The sequence below is a fragment of the Nicrophorus vespilloides genome, unplaced genomic scaffold (assembly GCF_001412225.1).
Source record: "Nicrophorus vespilloides isolate i.1.1-1 unplaced genomic scaffold, Nicve_v1.0, whole genome shotgun sequence".
NCBI classification, from domain to species: domain Eukaryota; kingdom Metazoa; phylum Arthropoda; class Insecta; order Coleoptera; family Silphidae; genus Nicrophorus; species Nicrophorus vespilloides.
Window position 1 is genome coordinate 12,683 of NW_017095471.1, and position 11,059 is coordinate 23,741.

An 11,059-nucleotide genomic window follows, 5' to 3' on the forward strand; every position below is an offset into this window, starting at 1 on the left:
ATAACGTATTTTTTAAATAGTTTACTAAAGATTTGTAGTATGTACAGTGTAATAAATAAGTCATGTGTGAAATTCAAGTATTTTCTGAAATGAATTCAGACTTATAATTGGAGCAATTTCAAACAACAACAAAAAAAAGTGTATTCAGTTAACAATCAATTTCTACTAGACTATTGAAGACATAATAAAAGTAAAGTATGCAACTGAAAATAGAAACTTCTAGTAATAAAATACGTTTACTAAATGAATTTCAACTGTTACCATTTTCTTGTAATTTAATATCAAATTTGTTACAAATTTAGCTCAGGACATTTCAATATAATATTAAAACCTTCAGTTTGTAACGTATTTTTTAAATAGTTTATTAAAGATTTGTAGTATGTATAGTGTGATAAATAAGTTATGTGTGAAATTCAAGTATTTTCTGAAATTAATTCAGACTTATAATTGGAGCAATTTCAAACAACAACAAAAGAAAAAGTGTCTTCAGTTAACAATCAATTTCTACTAGACTATTGAAGACATAGTAAAAGTAAAGTATTCAAATGAAATTGGAAACTTCTAGTAACAAAATACGTTTACTAAATTAATGTCAACTCTTACCATTATTTTGTAATTTAGTATCAAAGTTGTTATAGATTTAGCTTAAAGAAATTTCCATGTAATATTAAAACCTTCAGTTTATAACGTATTTTTTAATAGTTTGCTAAAGATTTGTAGTATGTATAGTGAAATAAATAAGTCATGTGTGAAATTCAAGTATTTTATGCCTATTTTGCAATGAATTCCAACTTATAATTGGAGCAATTTCAAAACAACAATAAAAAAAGTGTCTTCAGTTAAAAATCAATTTCTACTAGACTATTGAAGACACAGTAAAAATAAAGTATGCAAATGAAAATAGAAACATCTAGTAATAAAATACATTTACTAAATTAATTTCAACTCTTACCATTTCCTTGTAATTTAGTATCAAAGTTGTTACAACTTTAGCTTAAAGACATTTCCATATAATATTAAAACCTTTAGTTTATAACGTATTTTTTAATAGTTTACTAAAGATTTGTAGTATGTATAGTGAAATAAATAAATCATGTGTGAAATTCAAGTATTTTCTGCCTATTTTTCAATGAATTCAGAATTATAATTGGAGCAATTTCAAACAACAACATAAAAAAAGTGTCTTCAGTTAACACTCAATTTTTATTAGACTATTGGAGACACAATAAAAGTAAAGTATGCAAATGAAATTGGAAACATCTAATAATAAAATACGTTTACTAAATTAATTTCAACTCTTACCATTTCCTTGTAATTTAGTATCAAAGTTGTTACAAATTTAGCTTCAGGAAATTTCCATATAATATTAAAACCTTTAGTTTATAACGTATTTTTTAATAGTTTACTAAAGATTTGTAGTATATATAGTATATTAAATAAGTCATGTGTGGAATTCAAGTATTTTCTGCCTATTTTTCAATGAATTCAGACTTATAATTTGAGCAATTTCAAACAACAACAAAAAAAAGTGTCTTCAGTTAACAATCAATTTCTACTAGACTATTAAAGACATAATAAAAGTAAAGTATGCAAATGAAATTGGAAACTTCTAGTAACAAAATACGTTTACTAAATTAATGTCAACTTTTACCATTTTCTTGTAATTTAGCATCAAAGTTGTTACAACTTTAGCTTCAGGAAATTTCCATATAATATTAAATCATTCAGTTTATAACATATTTTTTTAATAGTTTACTAAAGATTTGTAGTATGTATAGTATATTAAATAAGTCATGTGTGGAATTCAAGTATTTTCTGCCTATTTTTCAATGAATTCAGACTTATAATTGAAGCAATTTCAAACAACAAAAAAAAGTGTCTTCAGTTAACAATCAATTTCTACTAGACTATTAAAGACACAATAAAAGTAAAGTATTCAAATGAAATTAGAAACTTCAGGAATCCAAATAATTTTTTTAAATTAATTTGAACTCTTATGGTTTTCTTGTAATTTAGGTTCTAAATTAGAAATAATTTTAGCTTAAAATTTCTTAAATCTACAAAAAAAGTGTCTTTAGTTTACAAACGAATCCTATTAAACTACATAAAACATAACAAATATATGTTATTCAATTAAAAGTTGAAATTTGTAGAAATAAAATATGTTAATTAAATTAACTTCAACTCTTATAGTTTTCTTGTAAATTCGTTATTTTCTTTGTTTTTTTTTTTTATTAATTTTAACAAATTGAATTCAATCAAACACAACAAAATCTTTATTATCAGTTCACCAAATCCACAAGATTATCTATTTAACGTAATCAAACACTTAATGTTATCAAGGTAAACTTATTAATTCGCATTGTATTATTTTTCAATATTATTTTTTTTATGAGCTTGAGAAAAAAAAAATCATTAAACAATGATCCAATTTTTTTAATTGCTACAGTAGTCTATAACCTTGAGTAAATTTTAGCAATATTTATTGCTTTGTAATCAAATAATTTGTAATTACAAAAAAAAATATACTGTCAAGTGTATGAAATATTTCTAAAATAAGTCCGCAGATTAATATAGATCTGTTGATATCAAATGATGATTACAGTTTCGGTAACCGGATAAGATTATTTTTAGGATTCACTTGATTTCTTTCCATACAAATAAGTTTAATTTTATCATTAATTATTTTAAGATTTAGTTTAATTTAGTCAAAAGATTTCAATAATTTGTATAATAATTGATGAAAATCAGTCATAAAGTTTTAATATTTGAATATTTAGTCTAATTAAGCAAAACATTTTAATGAACGAAAGAACTGGATTGAATCATTATTTTTTAACGATTAGTCAAAAACTCGATCGGTCTGGTATGTTGTTATTGTTATTAGTTCAATTTCGAAACAATCGCACAAATAGTAATAACAAAACAATAGAAAGAAAAAATAAAACAAAATTAAGCATGCGACGCGCATTCGTCATTTGTTTCCATCAAAATATGTAATATATTTGTTTTTTTTTCTATATTCCTTTTCAGCCTTGACGAATATTTTTCGTTTCTACATACCAAAAAAAACACGTGTTACATAAGACGTTGCAGACTTACGTTTATTACTAAAACTATACCATTACATACTTTTTTTCTTGTTTTGTTTTACTGTTAAATCTCGGAACAAGAACATACAATAATAATTAAAAATTGTTCATTGTAATCGTCGCGATTATTATGGCCATTTAATTGTTCACTTGTTCTTTTTTTAGATATTGTTTTTGTTCCGTAATCAACACTATTGCAATTACAGCTACAATTACTTTGACTGTTTTGAACATGAAACAAAGTGTTATCGAAACAATGAAAAAATGGATATGATAATTGCAAATCGATCACGATTTTTGTTTCTCTTAATGTATGTCGAGGTTGTCAACTCTTTGATTTGAAACCATGGAAACAAAATTTCCAAGTTTTGACATTGACAGATGTCAAATATACAGTTTACAGTTTTAAATACTTGTTCAGTTAATGAATCTTAACTGTAAGTTAATTGAAACAAATAAAAAGTAATTTAATCAATTGATTAAGTTTATCGTTTTTGTATTTATTAACTGTATAAATCCGATGAGAAAATGATGAGGTAAAAATAAAAACAAAACTAAAATGTTGACATCTGTCATTGAATTAGTTGATTGCGTGTTTTCATTGAACGATCCAAATCAATGATTATTTTTTTTATACTACGCTTTTATATTTCTAGTCAAGAGCACTCGAAATCAAACAATGATGTAATGATGATTTGATGTAGTAAATTAACGTTAAACCTTGTATAAACCTTTTCTGATTGGATAGTTAAGGAAGATATAAAAAAGAAGGTTACAAATCTGGAATTGGGCATCAGTTAGTAAGGAAGTATCAGGATATGTTAAACTTAGGAACTTAACGACTTAGGGATGTAAAGTATGTATATAAATCTAACTTTTGTAAGGTTATAACCAATTATGCTACAAATAACTGTCATTAACAGATGACAGTTCGATCTGATGACAATCAGCTGGTTTTGTGATAATTGCCACCCCGAACTTGATAAACTCCCCCAGAGATATTGATTGACTCCTAGGTAGGGTAAATTAGTTTAGTTTCGTAACCTTATTGAGCGGTTGGTTTAGGGTAAAGGAAACAAAGATCGTCGTTTCTCAAAACAATGAAAACCCTTGTCGACAAACGAAAGCTCAAGAAGCTGCGCAAGAAACAATCGACGTCGGCCAAAGATGATTCCCCAAGCAAATCTACAAATAAACCTATAAATATTCACATGAGCATTATCAAACAAATATTTATTGAATGAAACCATCAAATCTCAAGATTATGCTTATTCTGACTTACATCAAACGAAAGCAGTGATGAAGATGAGATGAGACAAGGACAAGGCTGACTTAACCATAAACGTAAAGCAATCCACGTCAATGTCAAAAGTAACAATTTTTCAAAAACAATTAGGATCTTGAATAATATAGAATCCTGCGACGGATGAGAATCATTAAGATAAATACATTATCGCGTGTCAATAATAATCATCTTGAAAAGCGCACACGATCCAGATTTTCATATCGGTCAACGTCTAAACTAATTAATTACAAATGTTTGTTTCCATTACGTTGTTGAATAAACTTGTAAATATTTGCTTATCTACCAAAAAAATAAAATCACTACTGCGTAAATATTATTAAGAATAACATTTGTTTATTATTTGTAATATCCGATTATAATTAGAAACCAAAATGTTATGACACTTCAATTGACAAATGAATTTGTTTAATTAATCAAATCTGTCAATTTACTTTGTCCAATTAATTTAGGTTAATTTAAAAAAATAAAAGTGATATAGGTTAACTTCTGTCAGTTAGTGTAATATTTGCTTCCTGATAATCTTAATGAGATCTTTTGTGCAAACGTCAAGTAATCTTATCATAAATAAAACTACTTAAAAACTACCTTTTTTTTTATTAATACTTATGCTTATAAAACTTTATTGCTTTCTAAATAAGTAAACAATTAAGTTTCGGAGAAAAATGTTTTTGTCAAATAAAAATTATACTAGTTAATTTGTTTGAATTAGGATGAACGATAATCTGTGAATTCGGTATAGTAACTACCTATTTTTTTTTATTAACCCTTATGCTCACATATGTAATAAACACGTTACACGGATTTACTGTGAAAAATATTTTTGTCAAATAAAAATGTTCTAGTTAACTTGTTTGAATTAGGATGAATCTATTCTACATCGTGTATTTCGTAAGGCGAATTTAGTATAATTGAATTGTAAAAATCCCACATACCGTGACAAAAATAAATGCAATTTCTATGTAAACTCTTGCGCAACAGTAAAACGCTCGTTAAATCATATAACCAATTTGATGATGCTTTTTATCGTTGCATACGTGCATATTACTGCACACACAATACTAATTTGCTGTATGAAAAGAATTGTGTGCACACAACAAAATTAATTGAAAAATTCAGTTTTTGTCTCAAAAATAACAACAGTTAAATTTAAACTTTTTATCTGTTATTTGCACTTTCAATAAGATCGAAAGTGAAACTGAGATACCTTTTGTGTTCTCTAATAATTATTGCTTTATGTTTTACGTGTAGAAAGCGAAGGATTCTCTCCTTCTCCTTCTCGATGCATCAAGGATTTCCTGTTTAAGGTTCAATAACTCGAGAATCGCGATTGTTTATGCGTAGAAAGATATGCGTACATGCATTAAGTAAATATTTACTCATCGAAGAGTTCATTGGAATTACGTAACTGCATAATGACATTGACAGCTGTCAAAAGATTGATTCACCAAAGTGACGTATTAAATGTCAACGTATTTAGGTTGAAGGTGATTGTGGAAGTTTGTAATTATGCGATGGATAAGGATAATTAGAATGAGGATGACGATGATGATGTTAATTGCAGTGCGTTTCATTAAATAAACATCTTGGAAAGCGTTCTCGTTCTACTTTGCCGTATCGAATTAGATCAACTTCTCAAGAAAATTAATTTTAAATAGTCGTTACCATTGGCAACAACAATTAAATTTTTGTATTTTTTATCCTATTAATTAAACTTAATGATTCTTTTTAAGTGTAACAAGAGATTCAATTGAATATATTTCTTTGTGATTCATATCAGTTAAATATGGAAATTATTTCAATTAATAGAGTGGAGTAAACGAACGCACATGCACTCTGCGGTCTAGACGTGATCCCGATCGAACGAGATACACTGTGAACCCTGATGTTAATTAGATTTTAATTCCGCAACAATAAAATGTACGCGATAAAGTGTCATTAATGGATATCCTCGTACCGATACATCGAAATAGTTCAATGATTTATAACTTTTTCGTATATTACTTTTCCGAAGATCAAATAACCTTGACATTTGAGACCGCGTTTAATGGCTTTATCCATGCATGCATGACCAATGTTGCAATTAAATGGAATATTGCATATGCAAATATTCATTGCAGGTTATTTCCACTAAGTTACATTTACAGTTTTGTCTGTTCTTTTATAACAATTAATCTTAGTTGTATTATAAAATGTATGTGGAATGATGTTGAAGAATATAAATGTTTTGAATTTGGGTCGTAATTTAGTATTATAAATTATTAAAATTTTTCAAGATGTAAAGAAAGTTTGTGGATGAATTGCAAGAAAGTTGTTGTAAATTATTTACAAGCTAAATATAGATGTTGAAGAGAAAGACATAGTATTAAATTTGGAAAATCAGATCATCATCGAACAGCAAAAGATGTAAAGTAATTCCGTCAAGTGTCCGGTTTGATCGTTTGTGAAAGTCTGCGTGTACATAAAATGCATGTACATTCGAACCGTGTCAGTATGTCTTATGAAGTTTCTCCCGAAATTATACACCTATACCTTCTTGTCCTGTTTCTCAATTGTTGTTTGTTTTCTTTGCAGTGGCTGTGACGAAAGATGAAGGGGACATCATCCAGAGGTCGATGGGAGTGTTCGGAAAATGGCACTTCTGGGTCTGCATTGTCATCTTCCTCGTCAAATTCCCGGTGGCCTGGCATCAGCTGAACATCGTCATCGTAGCGCCCACCACGAACTTCGACTGTTCCAATGAAACAATCGACAAATGCTCCTCCGATTGTCCCAGTCATGTTTTCGATAGGTAAAACTATTATCTAAGACACCTTCAACATAATGTTATAAAAATTTGAGAGTTTTCAATAGTTATAATAGCATGATATGTTTGCAGGAGGATCTTCACCGAAACCATAATTACGCAATGGGATTTAGTCTGCGAAGATGCTTACTTAACCAATATAGCGCAGACGATGACGATGCTGGGAATCTTGGTCGGCAATGTCCTCTTCGGATTTTGGTCAGATAGGTAAGATATTTCTAGAAGAAGATAATAAATTTGATTGATTTTTCATAGTAAAACTTAATTGCTTTAACTGTGGTTTTTATTGACTAATTAGAAAAACTGATGAACTGAAAAATTTGATATAATAATGTTTACATATGAAAACGCAATTTCTGTTCTTTAACACTTTATTAAGCAAATAAACGAAGCGTTCAGATTGAACTTATGCGGAGTTTACACGTTTTTTTTAGGAAGAAAGTTTATGCATTTGCATAGAAGAGTTTAGAGAGTATTTTTATAAGAATAATTCACCTTTTGCAGTTGCATTGAAACATTCATTCAACACTTTTAGACTAAAAGTTTACCGAATGCAGTTTGTTCAATTGTATAAAAGCGTTCGGATGACAATTATAAACGAAAAGTTCATCTTTTGTTATTGCATAAAAGCGTCTAGATGGGATTTCTATAAGGAAAGTTCAACTTATGCAGTTGCATACAAATGTTTAGAAAAGTTCAAGTTGTGCATACAAAGTGTTCAGATAATTGCTAATTTTTCTTTTTACGTTTTTACTGCTTATAATTAATTTTATTTCTTGTTACCATGGAACAAGTTGCTAAGTTACAAAGATTATCGCAAGAGCATGTGAATGGAGTTGACCTTGTTTCGTTGCTTGGAAACAGGAAGCTGGGCAATGAGAGTCGTTTAAGATTGGACCGCCCTTTAATGATGTTTCTCTGCTCCTCGCATTGAATTCGTAAACTGGATACAATTCGAAACGCATAAATTGCGTACATGTCAATGACACACACCGTACACATCTCGTTAATGCAGATTGCTTACAATTTGACTGAACGAAGGACTTCAATTGGTATATAACAGAGCATCGGCAAATGGATTGTGTGAAAGGAAACCTTTTCAGTTTCATAATGATGATAATGATGATTAATTATTATTAAAAAAAAAATGTTAATTTAAATGTTATAGAAGAATATTTGAAGATAACTTAACTGAACGAATATTATGTGTTTCGTTTCAGAGCTGGTCGTAGGATGCCCATGGTAATAGCCGTGATAATCCAGGTTGTAACAGGAACTGCATCTGCTTTCGTACCATGGTTCTGGTTCTACTGCGTGCTGCGTTTCGTGGTAGCAGTAGCAACTGGTGGCACAATGATAACGAGTTTCGTGCTGGTCATGGAATTAGTTGGTGAGGCTCGGATGTTCGCAATAGCACTGTAACAAAGAAGTAAACTTGAGTATAAATTTCAGGAACGAAGTGGAGGACAACCGTTGCGACTCTTTACCAGATCCCATTCAATTTGGGTCATCTTCTGCTCGCCGTCTTCGGCTACTGGATTCGCGACTGGCGCTACTTCCAATTGGCCATATCGATTCCCTCCGTCGTCCTGATCTCCTACTACTGGATCCTGCCTGAATCGCCGCGCTGGTTGCTAGCAGTCGGCAAGACGGAGAAAGCTATCAAGATCCTGGAGAAGGCCGCCTATCATAACAAACTCCCGACGGCAGGAATCGAGGAAGACGTCAAATCTTACGCGGAGAAGAAGAGAAATGAACCGAAGGCCGGTGGTAACATCGTCGATCTGTTCAGGACGTCAAACATGAGGATCAAGACGTTAGCAATCTGCTTCAACTGGGCCGTCACCGGTCTTTGCTTCTTCGGGGTGAGCCAGTACATCGGGTTGCTGCAAGTCGGCGATATGTTCGTGAACATCGCCATCTCGGCGGCAATCCAGGTGCCCGGCACTCTGATCTCAATCGTGGCTCTGGAGAAGCTGGGCAGAAAGAAAACGTTGATACTCTCGAATTTGCTCGGCGGTATTCCCATGCTCCTGATACCCGCCTTCCCTGTGAATCATTTCGCTACACCTTACATGGCCGTGGTTGGGATGCTCGGATTATCAATCGTTTTCCCAACGGTCTACATCTACTCCGGCGAGCTCTTCCCGACGGTAGTCAGGAATGTTGGCGTGGGAACGTCCTCGATGTGCGCCAGGATTGGTTCTATCATCGCCCCTTACATAAGCACCCTGAACCTGTACACCGCCGCCTGGGTATCACCCGTCATCTTCGGCATATTGCCCATTCTCTCCGCCGTCGTCAGCTTCTGGTTACCGGAAACCTTGAACTGCAAACTTCCGGACACCATCGAGGAAGCGGAGTCATTAACAAGGGAGAAGAAAGTGCCAGTCCAGAAGGAGACGGAAACGGAGACGAGTAAATAACCAGCAAAAAGCATCTGTGATACTAGATTAGATACTCAATCCCCACACTGTAATTATTAACGCTACTTCTGCAGCGAAATCTACAAACATTTATGTAATTATTAAATTATTTTCACTCTGCGATCATCGTTTTACTCGCCAGACCGGAAACGCCGATCACAATCATCCATTTAAAATTTGAGAGAAAACAATTGAAATTTATAATACACTTCCCACGTCTAATAAGAGAAGTTTGGCAACATTCGTCAAATTTTTTTTCTATAAAACAAATGCAATAATAAATTCAATCCGAAATGTACAAATTGTTGTTTAACAAATGGAATTACTCACGGTTGTATTGGGATTAACATCTCTCATGATTGCACACAAAAATAGATCAATTCACTTGATTCATGTACTTTACTGAACTATTTTGAATATTCAAAAGAAAGGAACGCACGCAACCGCAATGGACGTCAAAAGACAAAAGATCGAAACCCACGCTGACGGTTGAAGAAGCGCTACCAACTGATTTCATTCAAAATCAATGTTTGAAAATGTTCGGTAAATCAATCTTTCCAATTATCAGTCAAGTTTAGTAAAATTCTAAAAAGTTTAATATCTCTATGTAAACTATATATAATAAACAAATTTTTAAGTAATACATAATGTAGGTGTTAGGTAACACCAACCAAATGGAATTAAAAGGCACTAAAGAAAAAACAATAAATTGGATTATTTGATTGTTGATTTATTACAAATCATAGGGCAACGCGAAACGTGCTAATTCCAATCTATAGTTAATAAAATAAAAATTATTCATTAACTTTAAGTCAGAAAGACTATGGTTAATAGTTTTTTGTATGATTTTTTTTAAGTTAAATTAATTAACTTGATTAATTCTTACATGTAACTTTGGTGGCCTATAATACAATAATAAAATTATTAATTAAAAATTTACATAATTTAATATGAATATTATAATCAATCAATTAATCTATTTCCATAATTAAAATTGTTTGAGCATTATTTATTATAATAATATTATAGAAAAAAATTTGTTTTTCAAATCTGAAAATTTCATATAAAAACGAATTGCAATAATGAAATATGTCACGATTTGAAGTATAATTAGCAAAAACAAATGAAAAATCATTACTTAACAAAAAAAAAACTATGACCTACTTTGATGATGAATTATTCAATAATAAAGTAAATCACGTATAATTGCTGTTGTTTTTATTACTTTGAGTATTTATGACAATACTTTGCAATTAGTGAGAGAGAAAATAATAAATAAAAATTGGCATAATTTTCGAATTGAAAATAACATAATAATTAAAATTTAATTTTTTATTTGAAAAATATTGATTGCAAGTAAAGGAAAAGTAACAAACGAAACATGTTTCTTTACGTAGAATTGATAAAGTACAGTCGTTGTTCTCTTGACCTT

At 30.5% G+C, this 11,059-nt stretch overlaps 1 protein-coding gene across 1 annotated transcript in view; it reads left to right on the forward strand.

Moving 5' to 3' along the window:
- LOC108569984 (organic cation transporter protein-like) overlaps positions 1–9,748 on the forward strand; it is an 11,600-nt gene extending 1,852 nt beyond the window's left edge. Inside the window, exons 2-5 of the mRNA XM_017931820.1 lie at positions 6,970–7,186; positions 7,274–7,408; positions 8,422–8,591; positions 8,654–9,748. Coding sequence (XP_017787309.1) covers positions 6,970–7,186; positions 7,274–7,408; positions 8,422–8,591; positions 8,654–9,627 — 1,496 coding nt within the window. The 3' untranslated portion in view covers positions 9,628–9,748. The remainder of the gene's footprint in view (positions 1–6,969; positions 7,187–7,273; positions 7,409–8,421; positions 8,592–8,653) is intronic.
- The last annotated feature ends 1,311 nt before the right edge of the window (positions 9,749–11,059 follow it).